Source organism: Rhinoderma darwinii, chromosome 12 (genome assembly GCF_050947455.1).
Source record: "Rhinoderma darwinii isolate aRhiDar2 chromosome 12, aRhiDar2.hap1, whole genome shotgun sequence".
NCBI classification, from domain to species: domain Eukaryota; kingdom Metazoa; phylum Chordata; class Amphibia; order Anura; family Rhinodermatidae; genus Rhinoderma; species Rhinoderma darwinii.
This window is the reverse complement of record NC_134698.1, coordinates 56,071,394-56,090,741: the sequence shown is the minus strand read 5'-3', so window position 1 is coordinate 56,090,741 and position 19,348 is coordinate 56,071,394. Positions and strand designations below refer to the sequence as shown.

The 19,348-nt window shown below is 40.1% G+C and overlaps 1 protein-coding gene across 2 annotated transcripts in view; it reads right to left on the bottom strand.

Annotated features, from left to right (window-relative positions):
- TTC6 (tetratricopeptide repeat domain 6) overlaps window positions 1-19,348 on the bottom strand; it is a 106,775-nt gene that overhangs the window by 59,298 nt on the left and 28,129 nt on the right. The window contains exons 6-13 of one of the 2 annotated variants that reach the window (XM_075845006.1): window positions 18,622-18,702; window positions 15,815-16,024; window positions 12,584-12,743; window positions 11,346-11,450; window positions 5,136-5,240; window positions 3,990-4,064; window positions 2,429-2,811; window positions 1,281-1,752 (exon numbers count right to left, since the gene is read on the bottom strand). In XM_075845006.1, the coding sequence (XP_075701121.1) occupies window positions 1,281-1,752; window positions 2,429-2,811; window positions 3,990-4,064; window positions 5,136-5,240; window positions 11,346-11,450; window positions 12,584-12,743; window positions 15,815-16,024; window positions 18,622-18,702 (1,591 nt within the window). The remainder of the gene's footprint in view (window positions 1-1,280; window positions 1,753-2,428; window positions 2,812-3,989; window positions 4,065-5,135; window positions 5,241-11,345; window positions 11,451-12,583; window positions 12,744-15,814; window positions 16,025-18,621; window positions 18,703-19,348) is intronic. The other variant, XM_075845007.1, reaches the window with a different exon arrangement.

The window sequence follows — 19,348 nt, the reverse complement described above, 5'->3', positions numbered from 1 at the left end:
CCTTAACACCAGGATAGCCCCATGAATAACTTACAATCTGTGAAAGATATAATGCACTGCCCTAACATAGGTCACTACTGAATTTTGACCTGTATAAAACCAATCTTATGTATTTTCTATGCTGACTCATGAATCATTCTAGTATGAAATATCCAAGTGCTAATATTTTATATTGTTGTATTATGTACTTGTATTATATATAATATATATATTTTGTGTATACATTTGTGTATTTCTACTTTGTTATGCAAAGTTTAATGACCGCCACTGTATACAAACAATAAAGTGTATACTGCCAAAATGAGGTATCATGTTTTGTGAACACATTCGGTGTATGTGCCGAGAAAGCTAGAGTCACATATGCTAAACCTAGCCATAGGCCCCCATTCAGGCGACGCAGGGCAAAAGTGTATCCTTTTACCCTTCGTCAAGCTGATATATGTTGGTATACTTTTTTTTTTTTCTTTACTCTATAGTAAAGCGTAGTCAACTATGCTTTTCTGTGCAGAGGTATCCAGTAAAAAAACTTTTCCACGCTGTATACTCTTTTGTTACATGGAGGCCTATAGGTGACATATAACACTGTGTGCCAATACAGTCGCATATGTCGGAGCCTTCAGTTGGAGGTATACGTTGTGAAATCTTAAACGCAAGGTGAACAGAGCTTAACTTCTATAGTTATACCAGTGTGGATACGTTTTCAAACACAACAAATGTCAGGGACCCTTGGTGGCATCCAATAATCTATTGAGAATGCTCACTCTTTAGAACAGGAAACTGAAACTTGGGCTTATAAGATAATATCAACCTGAGTTTTCCCACTTTAAAATTAAAATCACCAGTAATATAATAGGAATAAGTCATTCAAAATGAGACTTGTAAGCAACTGGGGTTTCTTGAGCCCACCACAGGAAATAATTCTGCGGGGCCACCCTCCATCTATAAAGAACATGTGTACATCTACTTCTAATTGCATTATGAACAATACTGTTACCATTGCACACACAACACATATCATTAATAAGATAGAATAGGTTATTTGTGAATAATCCCATAGGAAATAAACCCTAGTGGCAAGTGATTGGCTCTTAAGTCAGCTCAAAGTGGGGTTGTCTTCTGTTGGACCTTTGGGGCCAATCATTATGTAAGAGCCGGGGCACACCGGAGCATCCTCAGGTACTCTGATTGGCCAGTCTGATCCTGCTTATAAGCAAGAAATTAAACTAGTGCGCTAAGGATGTTAAACTTAAGACGTCTTTGATCTTATTCGATGGTCTTACCAAGTCTAAATCTTGTAGTGCCAGTGTTAAATTCCCAATCTTTCTGTTGAGTGCACCTCTTCTACAGTAGTGAAATATAGAATGCGTCTTCTGTTGTTCTATTAGATTGGTCAAATTTGAAATCTCTCTCATTACATCTTGTACTGATGCTGTTGGGTCTTCCACCAGAACAGGGGGTATTGAATCCAGTCCTACGGCCCACAAAACGTCCTCCTTGGTAACTTGCTCGGTATGAATTTTACCAGAAATCTCAAAGTATTTGTGCTCATCCTCATCCGATGCCAGACTTGGTGGAAAAACCTCATCAAACCAATTATTCCAGATGTCTCTCACCCACTCGCGAACATGAATAGTCTGGAAGCCACCATGTGTCTTCAAGAAGTTAGAAAAATCTAGCTGGCATGGAAGGCTCATACTTCGCAGGCGCTGAGCTGGGCTTGGTCTGACTGGTGTTTCTACAAGGGATGTAGATCTATGTATAGATGAAATTGTTGCATTTAATAATCGGTACAGATTCCTATTATAGTAGTGACAATAAAGTGCAGTGCATGACTAGGTTATAAGCCATGGAGATACCCATTATTAATCATCAAGTATAGTACAAAACTAGTCAACCCACCCTGTGTTGTCTGATCCTACAGTTATTCTCCCTTCAATCTGTACCTGTTAGCAATACATAGGGGGCAGAAGGGAGGGGGTCATGCATGACTGCAGGTTCAGGCTACACAGGGTTTGATTGTAACCGAATCATAGAGACACATAGATCTTCATAGGAGCTGTAGACCTAGAAAATGGTAGGAGGTTTTTAATTTAAACTCTTTGTACAGTTAATTTTTTATTTAGAACAAAAAATTATTATTTTTTTACAAAAGGTGAGCACCAGGCTGCTACTGAAAAAGCAACCAAAGCAGCAAAAACCATGAACAAAATTTTCTAAAATCTATTTGCAGGGATTTGGTGTCAGTCATACAAATATGTATCAATTCGCCATTAATATTGCAGATAACAGTCAATGAAGAATGAATGAGTAGATTTACTTTAATGAACCTATACTTTATAAGCAGAATTTATATTTACACGCTGAGATGAACAGTCGCCTCTAGAATCCCAAAAGCAGTCCCATGCAAAAGATAAAATTTTAGGCTAACCTTTGAATGATGTGAGCTGGTTGGTTCAGCTTCTGTATAACTCCTTGTAACTTTAATGGAGCTAGGAGTCTGTTCTTTTTCTTTGATTTCTTCTTAAAGGGAATAACACGATTCAAGGCATGAGTTGTGAAAACTCCAGATTTAGAAGAAAATAATTCTTTAACTTTCTCCACAAGCAAGACTGGCTTTGGCAGACGCTCTGCAATTTGTGTTTGCTCTTCATGAACTTTATCATGGACATCGGGACTAACTGATGGAGGTTTTGCCGACGTGTTATTCTGCAGTTTCCACATTTCAAGCTCCTTCATGCTTGTCTGAAAGTCAGCCGAAAGATGAAACATACATTCCCTATGGATTGATAAGTCCGGAGTAGAGGATGATTTCTAGACAACAAAAAACTTCAATTACGTAAAGTATTTTACAAAACTCTCCCTTGAAAAGACAATTTACTATCAAATAGAACATCAGTCACCCCAAACAGTACAGGTGGTACTGCTCTCCGGGGTCCACAGTGCCACCTGCTACCACAGAATTAAATTATAAAATGCTGTCTGCATTTGCCAAGAGAGAGCAAGAGATTTATACTACTAGTATTGCGTTAAATAGCAGCTGTATAAAACTGTATGCAGTGAGCTCCCCCTGGTGGTGGTTGCTGGCTACCAAAATGTTATCAATTAACTCTATGGCTTTGTGAAGGAAAGCAGGGATTTAGAAAGATTTTGTTCTGACCCCTATAAAGATATATTATGAAATTAACCAGCACTCAAAATTGGACCTTTTAATGTTAAATGACATGAAATTAGAAGTACAGTTCAACCATCCAGTGCAGGTCACTATATAATTTCCATACAACATTCACACTGTAAAGCCTAGAAAACTAGAAGACAAAAGGAGGGGGCCCTGACCATTTTACTGTATGGAGTCCAGAATTCATCTACCTATCAAACCTACGATATGCCCAAACCGGTCACATCACAGCAGCAACATCTATAATTCCGAAGCCATAAATTCAGCAACATCACACAAGCTCTGAGATTTGCGTCAAATATAATGGGCAAAAATAAGTCAGAATAAGCTCCGTGTCAAAGATTTCTGTTGATTTTAAAATGGTCTTTTATTTACCGCCATATGTTTACACTAACTTCTTACATCCAGCAATAAAACTTTTACAATGCAGATTTTACCAAGATGTTTAGTTTTTAGGTTTTGATTTTATTGATACTGGTCCATACAATTCAGGTCGTGAGACAACTTTGGGGTCATGTATTTGTTTTCCCTTTCATCTTTAAACATGTATGTATGTATGTATGTATGTATGTATGTATGTATGTATGTATGTATGTATGTATGTATGTATGTATATATATATATATATATATATATATATATATATATATGTGTGTGTGTGTGTTGCACACCTAAACTACAGTAAAAGCTATTATGGCAGGTCCGATTCTGTCATTTACAATTATTTTGGTGCTGAAAACTAGTGTACAGAGGGTGATACATATTTTCGCATATAGTGACTGCCCCTTAAATATGTCTAAACACAATTACTTACCATCAATGATCCAGCAGATAAAGATGACAGATGGATATGTGGCAATGATTTGTATCTCCGGGATAAAACTCTGTCCTATGGGCACAAAGCAGTATAAAATATATGAAATCCCATATGTGAACTACTATAGTCCTCTCCTGAAATATTTTGTGCCTTTGCAATTACTCTGCTTCATAAATGTTGTTTAGACAAGATGTCTCACAGGACAAATGCATATAAAGGTGGGAGAAACACTCAACCACCCATATGGAAAATTAGAGATAAGGACTCTAACAATATATGATAAACCGGAGAAACAGAGTCCATATATATCAATGTATGAAACAACTAAATATCTTTATTGAAAAACAGGAATAAAATACATTAAATGACAGACAGAGAATCCAAAAATAGTCCTTACATGGATCACAGATGTGTACATTGAGTCTATATATATATATATTAGAAAACACTGATGGTATACACAGTTACTATGACTCAATGTGACTCCAACATGGGGTGCATTAACATAGGGATGGTATCAAAGTGTAAATTGTGTGAAAAAAAGGCAATATGCCTAACTCTGAAAAGGTCTGTGGTGACTAGAAAGTAAGTAATTATTACCTGAAAAAATGGCAAAAAAAAAAGCCAGATGTAGATCCAGAGTATGCACTTACGTAAGTGCATACTCTGGATCTACATCTGGCTTTTTTTTTGCCATTTTTTTCAGGCAATAATTACTTACTTTCTAGTCACCACAGACCTTTTCAGAGTTAGGCATATTGCCTTTTTTTCACACAATTTACACTTTGATACCATCCCTATGTTAATGCACCCCATGTTGGAGTCACATTGAGTCATAGTAACTGTGTATACCATCAGTGTTTTCTAATATATATATATAGACTCAATGTACACATCTGTGATCCATGTAAGGACTATTTTTGGATTCTCTGTCTATGTCATTTAATGTATTTTATTCCTGTTTTTCAATAAAGATATTTAGTTGTTTCATACATTGATATATATATGGACTCTGTTTCTCCGGTTTTTCATAAATGTTGTGCATATTTTTAAGTCATTTACCAGTTAAAATATTTTGCCCTCTAAATTGAACATATATGTCTGTCAGAAATGAGATCACACCACAAAACATCCTGAATTTACCAGCATCGCCAGGTCTTCTGGATCTACAATCTCCTCATCTGATGACTCACTCGCTTCCTGCATTGATGCAAATTCTTCTATTTCATCCTGCTCACCCAAGCAGCTCTAAAAGACAGTATAATATATTCTGACATGTAGTACTAGGCATGTCAGATAACATCAAACAGAACTGTAAAGATATGACAAGACATAGAGTATAGCCCGAGCAGGGGATATCACATGTATTTAATAACCAGTAAGAGAACTGCGTTTGCCATTCGACACAACTCCTCGTGATAAAATAATTTCCCAGTAACCCATTGATACACCATATGGACAAAAGCCATTTTTATTGTAGCACTAGATAAAATGGATTCATAGTTTATAGCAGTGACAAAAACCTAGAACTGGTCACTTGGAGAAGACATTGGGCTGAATTTATTATATTTTGCGCCATAGAAATTGGAGAAGGTAGTTGTCAAAAATTCCACCTAATTTATTAAAGGGCCACACCTCTAAATAATGCTGCATTTGGAATTGTGTCGCTCTGTTTACATCTCGTTTTATGCCTGCAAATAGCATCCGTACATTTATACCATTGATTTGCACCTTTTTAGCATTTGCTTTTGATAAATCTTATTTGCCTAATGAACCGGTGGGCAGCCCAGGAAACTAGACCCAAGAACTGAGGGTATAAAATATGGTTTGGATAATGGAAAATGAGTTCACATTCTAGGGCTGACATGTGCAACCCTTGTTCCCTCATATCCCCCAGGAAGCAGAATAGACTTGTGTTCAGGTCCTTCTGTTGTTTCATCTTATTTTGTCTCTTTTTGTAAGCACTGTACCTTTTATAATAAAGTTTAAAACTTGACTAAGTTTGTTCCTTGTATGCTGTAAAGAACCCATAGGGTATGTGCACACACACTAATTACGTCCGTAATTGACGGACGTATTTCAGCCGCAAGTACCGGACCGAACACAGTGCAGGGAGCCGGGCTCCTAGCATCATAGTTATGTACGATGCTAGGAGTCCCTGCCTCGCTGCAGGACAACTGTCCCGTACTGAAAACATGATTACAGTACGTGACAGTGGTCCCGCAGCGAGGCAGGGACTCTTAGCATCGTACATAACTATGATGCTAGGAGCCCGGCTCCTTGCACTGTGTTCGGTCCGGTACTTGCGGCCGAAATACATCCGTTAATTACGGACGTAATTAGTGTGTGTGCACATACCCATAGGCCTTTCTTTAAGTGTGTATGAGTGCTGGGTACAGAATCCATATCTCTCTAGTTATTCGTTGCAGTCATTCATTTTAAACAAGAGCGACCCAGTATGATGAAATGTTAAAAACAGCTCTGCTTTAAAGTGGATCTGACATCAGTATGAGAGAGGGATAGGACGGTTCTCTTATTATCCAACCTGGAGACTGTTACCAATCAAGCTAGGTTCTGCTGACCGATAATATTATATTTATTAGGTTGGGATACCAAAGTTATAGGTTCTGAACAGCATGTGCATCTGATAGGTAGAGCCCAGCTCAATTACCCGATGCAGGTAACGACGCAGATATTCATACGTTAACCATGCTATACAGATAGTAATATTAAAAGAAAATCTCCCAACCGCACAACCCCTTATCTAATCTGGCGATCAACTGATTACCGCAGGTCCTGTTGCTGAAAACCACGGCAATTAGCGGGAATTAATGGGGGTAGAAATGTAATATTATTTGCCACCCATTCAAATAAATGACTACGTAATACATCATTATGCCAAGACCGCTAGGTCAATAAACACTCCTTGCACTGGCTCTCTGTCTAGAGCAGGGGAACCTCCCCTAATAGGGCATATGGACAAGAGTTGTCTAGTTGGGACAACCCCTTTAATAAACGCTCAAAGTGCCGAACACATAATAAGAATTTAAATATCTGTCAGATCCCTCTAATGTACTTGTTAATTGCCTCTAAAGTCTCAATTTGTGCAAAAAAATTCAACTTTTGAGGCATTTGTGCCGCTTACACCACAATACTAAAAAGTGTGCGAAGTTTAATGGAAGGGACATGGCCTTTCATAGCCTGACAAATGCACTATTATTTACGCCAGAAACTAAATTATGCAAAAATTGACTCCAGCTCGAAACTGGAATAATTTGACCTTGTGGCGCACAGATAGTCAGAGATGTGCCTAATTTATCTTGCACGTCCAGCGATCTATAGATGAAGAATGGCGTCTAAAACTTCAGTCTTATTAAATTCCCCCCCCCAGTGTTTTATTATTGAAAAAAATAAAAATACACATAAGTCGGTATTGCTGCATCCATATCAGCCCGTACTATAAAACTTTCAATTCCGCCATAAAACCTAAAAAACAATGCCAGAATTGCGATTTTTTTTTGTTCATCACGCCTCCCAAAAATAGAAATAAAACCTGATTAAATAGTCGTATGTGCCCCAAAATGGTACCAATGAAAACCACAAGTCAACCCGCAAAAAAAAAAACCTCATTAAGCTCCTTAGACAAAAAAAGAAATATTATGGCTCTTGGAATGTGTCGACACAAAAAAAAATAAAAAAAAATAAAGTGTTTATATTGCGCAAAAGTGTTAAAACATAAAAAAAAAACTATATAAATTTGGTTTCGCAGTAATCATAACGACCCATACAATAACATATTATTTATAATGAACGGTCAACGTCGTAAAAATAAATCCCAAAAAGCAAGGGTGAAATTAAAACGTAAAAAAACATATTCAATACATTAGATGTACCCCAAAATGGCACCACTTTCCGACATCTGCCGTATATATACGGTGCACGTCGGGTGGGGGAATACGGAGCAGGCTCATGGGTTGAGCCCGCTCCATAGAACGAGTGTGTCGGTTGTGTGTTAAAGACGACACTTCAGCGTAACGAGCAGGATCCCGCTCAAGCACGATCCCGCTCGTTTAACCCGTTAAATACCACGGTCAATAGCATTTAAATTACTAAAAACAGGGGGGCCCCCCTTGTACCATTCCAACAGCCACCCCGTGATGCGATCAGGGGTGCCGTTGGTTGGCATGGAAGCCTGGGGGCCTGATGGAGGCCCCCAGGTCCGCCATCTTTGTACTCCTAGGAGACTGTCAGTATCACGATATACTGCAAAACATTACATTAGTATTAGGATCGCTGCTTCAAGTCCCCTAGGGGGACAAGTAAAAAAAATAAAAAACGTAAAATAAAGTTTTTTGAATAAATAAAAATAAAAAAAAGTTTAAAAAAAAAACCTTTTCCCATTTTCCCTCAAGCACAATGTAAAAAAATAAAAATGATAATTAACATCGACACATCAATAAAGTCTGACCTATTGCAGTATATCATTATTTAGTCCGCACGGTGAACGACAAAAAATAAAAAATTTAAACCATCAGAATCGCTGTTTTTTGGTCACATCATCTCCCACAAAAAAAATTGAATAAAAAGTCTCATGTATCCCAAAATGGTACCAATATAATCTACAGCTCGCCCCGCAAAAAAATAAGCCCACATGACAGAAAAATCTAAAAGTTATGGCTCTCAGAATATGACGACAAAACTCACATTTTATTGTTAAAAATCAGTTTTTCCTTGTAAAAGTAGTAAAACATAAAAAAAAGCTATAGAAATTTGGTATCGCTGTAATCGTATTGACCCGCAGAATAAAGTTAACATGATGTTTCTACGGCACGGTGAACGCTGAGAAAACAAAACCCCCAAAAAATTAAGGGATCGCTGTTTTTTTTCATATTCCACCCATTAAAATATTTTTTTTTCCAATTTTCCACTACATTATATGGTACAATAAATGCCGTTAAAATCTACAACTCGTCCCGCAATAAACAAGCCCTCATACGGCACTATTGATGGAAAAAAAAAAAAAGTTATGGCTTTTGGAAGGTGGAAAGGAAAAAACTAAAGTGAAAATTTGAAAAATGGCTGCGGTGTGAAAGGGTTAAAAAAATACAACTCAGTTCGCAAAAAAAAAAACAAGTCCTCATACAACAGATGATGCTAAATTTTCTTGTAGAGGTTCCAGCAAACTAAATGTTGATGCAGTGACGACATCATCTGGACACTAGTGGCACTGCATGTAAAAAGACTGCAAGTGTACAAATTAGAAATCAAAGATAAATCATAGGATCGTGAGCTAAACAGCCTGCACTTCAGACTGATACATTGTAGCGAAATATCAGAGAGATTTGTGCAGCTGATGTATTTAGCAGAGCATTGCCTAAACTGGATATCATTATATTAATTTCTCAACTGAGAGCAGGACTAGCTATGTAGGGTTTTCAGCCTTTGAATGTAAACTAGTGTTTTCATCCACTGACAGCAAACTAATATCTTGAAAATGGTAAGGAATTGAATCACAAATTATGTTAGAAATTCGTAGAACATCCATTTTTACAGTGAATAAGCCTTAATAAGAAAAATAAATAAATACAAAAATGGAAAACCCTGTTAGGAATGAATTGCTGGGATCTACATTTAGTATTCCTTTAAAATATTGGAGTCTTTATCAATATAGTGCACAAAACCAATATCATGTTATACCAAAATATGAATAAAAGAAATAAAGGAGTTTTCCAGCCACTAAAAATTGATGGTTTATCCTCAGGATAGGCCATCAATAGCTGATGGGTCGGCGTCCGACTTCCAGGACCCCCGCCGATCACCTGTTTTGAAGGGGCCGCAGAGCTCGTACGACCACGGCTTCCCCTTCATTTCTTCTTGCTCACTGTGAATGTTTGACACGCATTTAGTGGCGATTCACAGGTATCGCAGCCTTTTCTCCCATTCACTTCAATACTTGTGAATCGCCGCCTGCGTGTCGACGATTCACAGTGAGCAAGAAGAAATGAAGGGGAAAACGGACCCCGACCAATCAGCTATTGATGGCCTATCCTGAGGATAGGCCATACATATTTTGTAGCTGGAAAACCCTTTTAGGCCTCGTGAACACTTCAGTCTTTTTCTTCAGGGTGCTAGCCGTTTTTCGGACAGCTAGCACACTGACCCATTCATTTCAATGGGGCCATGCACACTTCAGTTTTTTTTAAAGGTCCCGTTGCTCCATTCCGACAAAAGTAGAGCATGTCCTACTTTGGTCCGAGATTCCGTGACCGTTAGGCCCATGCAAGTCAATGGGGCCGTCAAAAAAACATCCGTGTGCCGTCCGTGTGTGACGGAGCTATTGCCTAGCAACGGTCGGGCGGGCAGAAGTACATTACAGATATATTACACTAATTGGCAGTCGCTTCTCTCTATCCATCACTGATAGAGAGAAGAGGCTGCTGATAAAAAATAAAATAAAAAGCAGTTCATACGTACCCCGGTCGTTGTCTTGGTGACGAGTCCCTCTTCTTCCTCCAGTCCGACCTTTCTGTATGACGCGGCAGTCCATGTGGCCGCTGCAACCTGTGATTGGCTGCAGAGGCGGTCACGTGGTATGAAGAGTCATCCCTGGAGGCCGGCCTTCTGACGTCATCCAGACTTGCGTGACTGCCACTACAGCCTGTGATTGGCTGCAGCGATGACATGAGATGAAACGTCATCCCAGGAGGCCGGACAGGAGGAAAATGCAGGGAGTTCTGGGTAAGTATGAACTGATTTTTGTATTTTTTATTTCATTAAAATTGTATTTTGCGAGCGCCGAGCATGGTCATTCTTCAGCGCTAGTCGCTGTCCAGGGTGCTGAAAGAGTTACCGCCGATCAGTGCAGCTCATTAACTCTTTCAGTACCCTGTACAGTGACTAGCGCGGAACAACCCTGCTCTTTCAGCACATAGACAGTACCAGGCTCGGCGCTCGGAAATGGAAACACGGAGTGCACACGGAAACCACGCGGCCGCTAAAACGGGCACACGGATCCATCAAAAACGGCCGCTAAAACAGTGAAGGAAGTGTGAACGAGGCCTTAAGGTACAGTCACACACACACACACACACACACACACACCCTACTGACTAGAGGTGTAACGCCCAGTTGTCACTTTAGTCATACATTTCCAACAGGACAAACAGAGACATGGTACAATGTTCTGAGAAACGGTGCTCTAAAATTGCAATCTTATGGGTAACACAAGTATTTACTAAAACATACATGTCAGAAGAGCCGATACATCCTCTTTAAAGTATGATATTTCCCTCCACTGAGACCCAGTGCATAGATAACTAAATATAATTATATACACACCACTGTGATATTTACCTCATACTTGGAAAACAGGGTTTTCTGAATTAGTGACAGAGTAGCTGAGAATTTGGGGGGAGCTGGAGCCCAGAACATCTTCAAGTTTCCTGGATTCAGTAAAGCCTGTATATAAACAATAGAGATGCCTGTTAAAAACATGTATCACATATATATAGATCTGTTGTCTGTCCTTTATGCACGGCCAAACGAATGGACCAATCTGCACCAAATTTGGCACATAAGTAAATAATTTGCTTTCAGCTCTCTGGGGCCTACTGTTCGACAGATTCACAAAAAAAATTGCAGTACAAAAGCAAATATGGCACCATTGGAGTCCTCCTCCAGGTCACATGAGATGACCCGTATTAGCCGATAGAAGCTCGCAGGTTCTTCATTCTTAACCTCACGGACGTACACACAGTTTTATCCCAGATTCCCATAACAACCCAGCCATTTTAGTGCGTTCGAGCGTTTGCTCGTTCATCTGCTGATCGTATCGTTTTTTTTAAAAACTGAAGTATTATTGTTGTCGGCTGCACATCGACCTGTGTACACAAGGAGACGTGCTGTTGACATGACAGAAATGTATGAGGACGAGCAATCAGAGTAACGAGCGCTTGTCTCCATACATAGCTCCTTGTGACAGGAGCCAACAAGCGCGGATCAACGAGCTGTCTCGTTGATTAGTGCGCTTTGCACCAGCCAAAACTGGCCGCTGTAATAGGGCCTTAACACCCAGGCACCCGATCTGCTCTTGCTAGATAGCAGAAGCTTTAAGCCCACGTCGCACATTTACAATGACGTAGATTTAGGCCTTGCTCACACTACGCTCGATAAAAACGATGTGTAAACGTGTCAAAAACGCTAGCATTTAAGTAAAAGCGCTATTTAAACTAGAGGCTTTTTTTTACGTGTTTTCGTTGTGCTTTTTGACGCGTTTTGTGCGTGCTTTCGGCGCGTAATTAGGACTCTTATTGGCTATGGAAATTAGGCGTGTTTTCAGCGTGCCAAAGAATTGACTTGACGATTCTTTTTTTACACAACGTGTTTTTTAAAAACACCTCGTAAGCCCTAACCGCACATTTTCCCATTGATGAAAACGGGAAGCTTATATCGTGTGAACAGGGCCTTAAAGCCCAGGACCATGCCAAATACATTTATGGCTTGAGTCAGCCCCACTACTATTGTGCATTTCTTTTAAGTCCATTTACAAAGCCCTTTCAACTAAACTTTTCTAATACTGGAAGCCATGTTACCTGATCTCCAACAAGTTGCATTCGTGGTCTTTCCACATAGTATTCAGCAATCTTCTGCCACTGCTCTAAGCTTTGTGGACTTCGAGGAGGCAGCGTAACAACACTGCCCTTCTGGTCCTGAAACTGTACTGATGAGGCTGGAATTCCATCATGTAAAAGCCTGCAATGAGATGGGGAGCTGTCTAATAATTCATCTATAAAGCCTCATTCACACAGGGGGAGACAGCAGCATCACTGTCACAAAGAAAAAGAACATTAAAAAAAAAAACAATCGCAGGCATGTAGTGATTTCCTTTTTCTTAAAGAATCAACTCTAGTAAAGATTCTCAAAGTGATTGTATAGAAACCAAACTGTGCTAACAGTGCTATGAACAGCCGGAAGGGGAAGCTACACTCTTAACATGAAGGATCCTTTAGTTTCCCCTGAAATAAGTTGCCGTATGTAGCGCCTGATTATCTTCCCTGCCCTACTGAAAATATATACACAATCAAACGAGCCAAATCTGCATGTCAATGGAGAAATCGGGACCAAAAACTGTTGGTTGAAGTCAATTGATGTCTACGGCCACTTTACAACTATCTCTTAGATATTCATAGACATCCCTGTCCAGTCCACCAGGTGTACAAGGGGCATTTACTTATGTAAGGTTATTATTGCCTGGCCTTTTATTGATCAATGGATCACTAAGGTTTGTAACTGGAAACCATTGTTCTGGCCGTTTGGATAATATCCATAGATAAGAAAACCAGTGTCAACTCCTTATTTGAATAGTGAAACCAATAAAACCTGTGAGGTTAAGGATCACTGGGAATTGGAATTGGAAACCATTGTTTAAGCCGTTTACACAGTGGACACAGACACTATGGCTGATCTGCAAGCGTAAGGGTAATTAAAACTTGCCCTTTCTGCCATTCTAGGGCACTGCGATGATAGGTGTACAATGCTCCAGCACGGCAGGTTTTTTAAGTGGTACAATCATTCATTCTGTACCCCTAAATTTACTTTTTTTTTCTAGTTAGTGTCAATCTCCAACATACAACTTACCAAAATTAAAGTCTATAGTAAAACGTAAAAAAAATACTACATACACTGCATAATTTTTGTGATGTTGTTGTGGCAATTATGTGGTCAGTGGCTTTTTTTCAAAACATACCATGCTCTGGGTGTGGCATTTTTCTGGCGTTCTATTCAAACGACTTCAAAAATGCCATGAACAAAATAGAACCAAATGAAAAACGGCACCAAAAACGACATTAAAAAACGCTGGTGTTTCGTCCAGAAATTCAATAACGCATGAATTGTATGGTCCTCGATCCTTTAAAATCTGACAGGAAATATTTTCTATCCAGAGGTTTGGGCCGATCAGAACACGACTCCTTGCAGGCAAAACCAAGATCTCTGTATTACGGGTCCAAACAATCTTTTTTCTTTATACCTAACGTTTCAATCTAAAACTCAGGTGTGTAGATACAATACGATAAGGACATTCTAGAGACCATTATGAAAAATGTATTGATGACAAGAAGGTGAGTAAAAAAATTCAATCAACCTTAACTTGTTGTGAAAGATACGAAGCGTTCTGGGCTGGCGAAAGTAAACACATATCACTCACTGGAGGGGCGACAAGTGGGGGCCGGCTCGCTAAATACGGATGGCAGTTCTTGACATACTGGGAATCAAGCATCCCCTGCACATGCTTCCTGTAATGGGCTCTTTGTGTAAATGGGAGGGACGGTCATGGATAAGTGATTTTTTTAAGAGAGGCCACATTCCAACAGGAGAGATAATGATTGTCAACCAATTACACCTGTCTTCAGCACTGCCCGCAAAACTACTCTCCTCAGAGGCCCCCAGCTCGGTGAACACTATAGGATTTAAAATAAAGTGAATTTAGTCTGACATATCAAAAAGCAGTGGGATAGACATGCAGCATAACGTAATAATGACAAGAGAAGAAATTTACTGGGGACCCTAATGTGCCCACTATGCTAGTGCTGCAGGTATAGTGAGAATTAAATCAGTCCTTGAATGCAAGGACCCTGCAAACTGGTGTGACAAGGGGAGCATGTCTAGGGGATAGGGCCAGACCCCCCAATTGTGATATATTGTCATACAATGTACAAATAACCATACAGTGCCTAAGTAATAGTGCTATAAAGTTGTTGGCCAAATATCACTTTCATACAGATGCTTAAAAAACAATAAGACACACTGCAAAAAAATACTGTTCAGTTCCTAAATAGCAATACCGCACAATGACTAAGTAAATACCAACATACTGTACAGCCCTAATAATGACATACAGCGACTAAATAACAGCTCCATAAATAAATTAGTGTAATAATAGTGCATTACAATGTCTAAAATACTAATATACAATTAATATTAACATTCTTGGTGGTCATCAGTGGTGCCCCCTTCAGCAAACACAGGTGATTTTGCTTATCAATACTTAAACTATAGACTTTAGGCCCTTTTACACCGGCCGATACTTGGCCGTTGCAGTAAGCACCGATCAACGAGACCTCGTTGATCGGCGCTCGCTTGCTCCTGTCACACGGAGCGATGGATGGGGCCGAGCGGTCGTTACTACGATCGCTCGTCCCCATACATTATTATCATGTTGGAAGCGCTTCTCTATGTTTATACAGTGAGATGTGGTACCGAAAACGATAATCTTTTACTTTTTAAAAACGATACGCCCAGCAGATGATCGAGGGTTTGTCGTTCATCTGCGGATCGCTGCCCTTTTTACGCAGGGCAATTATCGGTAATGAGCGTTATATAAACGCTCGCCTGTCCGATAATCGTCCTGTGTAAAACCCCCTTTAAGGCCCAGTGTGTAAACAGGGAGATGTGCTCCCAACATGATAAAAATATATGGGGACGAGCGATCAGAGTAACAATCGCTCATCCCCATACGTTAGCAATCATTGCTCCTTGTGAAAGGAGCAAATATGCGCTTATCAACGAACTGTCTCGTTGATGGGAGCTCGTTTACAAGGCCCACGTCGGGCCGTCTGATAGGACCCTTAAGGGGGTTTTACACTGGGTGATTATCGTGCAGACGAGCGTTTATGTAACACCCGTTGACGATAATTGCCCTGTGTAATAAGGGCAGTGATCAGCAGATGAACAAGTAAACACTCAATCATCTGCTGATCGTATCCTTTAAAAAAAAGTTAATCTTGACAGATGACCCATAACGAAAATGTTAAAGCCCTTATTACCCAGTCTCTTCTTCACAGCCGTTCAATAGGAAGTCATGTTTGGCATGAATTACGTGGTTCCCTGCTGGCGTAATGGTAACATTTGGCTCAATACTATGGCCTTTTCTGTCCACTGTGTGATGCACCCGTGATGACACTTGCACATAGTTTGGGAGAACATGGCTGGGTGACACTGTGCACAGGTGATGGATTGTCTGCTGTTCACAAAATCTGAAAATTTAAGAAAATGTAAATTTTAAAAAAACTAGGTTATCACTTGTCATGTAAAAACGTCATCTAAAATCTGATTGGTGGTTCTTTGCCACATTTCCATTTCGGCTTCGTATGAGTTTCGATAAATAAGCACTACTTAATTTTTTAATGAACCACCATCTTCACGCAGACACAATAACTAGCACACCCCCACCTAAGTAGCTAGAAATACCTATGATAAGTTTACTAAGGTTATAGAAATAAATAACTAATCTCAGAAAATAAAATTGAAACTTCACAAATGCTCAATTCATGATAACTAACAAATTTAAGCCTGGAAACAAATTAAATGGGTTCCATATTAATCACAATATAGGGAAGAAAGTGTAAGAATCGGACATCAGCTGCAAGGACAAGGCAGATTACACTAAGTTCTATGTAAACAGGCTGATCTATGCAGCCGCTAATACACCCTTCTGCCTCCCCATATATTCTTTAGCAGCTCAACATTAACCCAATTCATAATACAAATTCTATCTTATTTTCTGGTTAGAGCGGAACCCCTTAAAGTCAAGGTAATGATAATTAATAGTATAAACAAGACACATTTTAATTAAACGGGTATTCCCAACTTAAACTTTTATGGCATATATACAGGATGTCTGATAGATGCAAGACGCAGTTTTGGAACCCGCATGTAGCTTCCCCGACCCATCTTGCTTGGTAGGACGGTCGCCGCATCTAGTGGGAGAATAAATGGAGGGGTGGCTTCATTCCTATTTGAGTTACGGACACAACTGAGCCCGCTTGCTTATTCTAGAGATAGGTGCGGGTCCCGGGGATGGGACCTGCAGCTATCAGACATTTATGCAGTGGCGTAGCTATAGGCGTCTCAGCGGTCAGAGTTGCAATCGGGCCCTAGAGACAGGTGGACCTATGGCCCCCTACACTTTGTTTGTCAACAGTTACTGCAGTTTCCAATAGATAAAACTACACGAACCCCTGGTTACTACAGTAACTCCTCCATTTAATTATTCTTCTCGCCCCGAAATCGGGTCCTCTTGTGCTCCAGGCGCATCTCTTTGGCTTCGGATACAGCTCTGGTTCCTGATGCCCCAGAGCCCAAAAGGACCCATGGGCTTCGCCTGGAGCTTAAGAGGACCCAACTCAGGAGTAAGGATGGTAAGTATATGGATACTGTCTCCTGGGGCCCTGCATCTAAGCCTATCATGTGTGACACTGTCCAATGAGGCCCTGTGTCTAAGCCTATCATTTGTGATACTGTCTGCTGAGGTCCTGTACCCAAACTTATCAAGTTTGATACTGTCTGCAGAGGCCCTATATCCAAGACAATCATGTGTGCTACTGTCTTTTGAGTCACTGTATCTACCCTGATCATGTGTACTACTGTCTGTTGAGCCATTTTTATAAGCCTATCATGTGTGATAATGTCTTCAAAGCTGCTGTACCTAAGCCTATCATGTGTGATACTGTCTGTTGAGCCACTGTATCTAATCCTATCCAGGGTGTAGCTATATCGGACACATTCTTATAGATATGCTGTCTACGATATATATCTTTTTTTTATTTGGTGGGGGACAAAACATATGTCTTGGGGCTTGTGCCAATATTATTTTAAGATCCAAGGCATCTAGTGCTGCATCAAGGGGCAGGCCACGGCCGTTAACCATGAAGAGAAGTTGCGAGAAAAGGGACACAACCTGAACTTTTGAGCCTTTAGCTATGACCCTGCACTTATGGTGAATACGCCATAAATGTTTACGTTGGAAATACCCTTTAAGAGATTAACCAATTACACTACAACTTTATAAGTGACACTTTAAACTCACAAGGAAGTTCACAGATTTGGGAATGTGGTAAAAGGCTCTAAAGTAGAAAAAAAATAGAAACTTCTGTTCTTGTAAAAAGAGAACACTGTCATTCTCATCAGAGATAGTAAGAGGATTAGTGAAATTGAATTTGTTCATCTAACTTTATGAATGAAAGGCATTACAATGGTTCAGTGAGCCTGTAACTGGCAGAGGAGTAGCCGAGTGCAGAGGTTGCACCCAGGCCTAGGTGCATTAGGTGGTCTGATTTATCATAAAAAAGGACAACAGATCTTTAAATAGCACATAATAGTTGGAAGGACCAGGTAACATATTTTCTTTTGGGACCCAGGAGCATCATGCTACACCTTTGGTAACTGGCAGGTATACAGTAGTGCCAAAAATCATACCACATTCCCTTCTACTTAAAGGGTAACTAAACGTCATAGTGACATGTCAAAAGTTTTGATTTGTGGAGGTCCAAGCACTGAGACCTCAACCAATCGCTAAAACGAAGCAGCAGAAGCACTCGTGTGAGCGTTTCCGTTCGGCTTTTTCCAGAAAGCCGATGTAGCAATGTACGGGCTCATAGACTTTCTATTGAGTCCGTACACCGCTACATCGATTTCTGGAGAAAGCCGAACAGAAACTAAGCGGCTCAGCGCCCACAGGAGCACTTGTGCTGCTTGATTTTAGCGATTGGTGGGGGTCTCAGTGCTCGGACCCCACCAATCAAAACTTCGGACATGTCACTATATGTCAGAAGTTTGTTGAACGTTTACTCACCCTTTAAACCAGTCCCTAGCAGCAAATAGGACATGTGCACGTGTCCTGGTAACACATCCAGAATTAATGTAAGGAGAATTGCTGTATACAAATAAAAAAAAACATGTTTTATGCATATAATGATTTCAATATCAACTCAATTCTCAGACTTAGGTCAGCTACACAGTAAAGCAGGACATAGATAGAAGATAACGATCTACCTACTCCCCAATTAACAGGCCTGTTTGGCTCAGCCAAAAAGAAAAGTTATTTCTATAGAGGAGAATCTGAGACAGATAGGATGGTCCCCTAAACATGAGATTGTTGGTGGATCCACGCAAACTGAACAGGAAATGCCAACATAAAATGAATATTTGTGGCCAGTACAATTCTATATATTGTACTCGCTGTTGTAACCCAAGGAAAACCTGGTAAACCCGTTATAAGTCATTGGGGGTGGATCGGTTTAACAGATCATGATAGATCCCTCATGGATCCTGTAAAATCGCAAGCCAGGACGTCAGTCTGAACAAAGCCTAAATGTAACATCTAAAGCGTGTGTGTGAGTGTGTAATGCAAGAGAGTAAAGGCCCTTTTACACGGGCCAATGATCTGGCAAATGAGCGTTCACAGAACACTCGTTCCCGATCATTTCCCTGTGTAAACAGGGCAACGATCAGCCTAAAATATATTATCATTATCGGCAGCACATCTCCCTGTGTAAACAGGGGGACATGCTGCCGACATG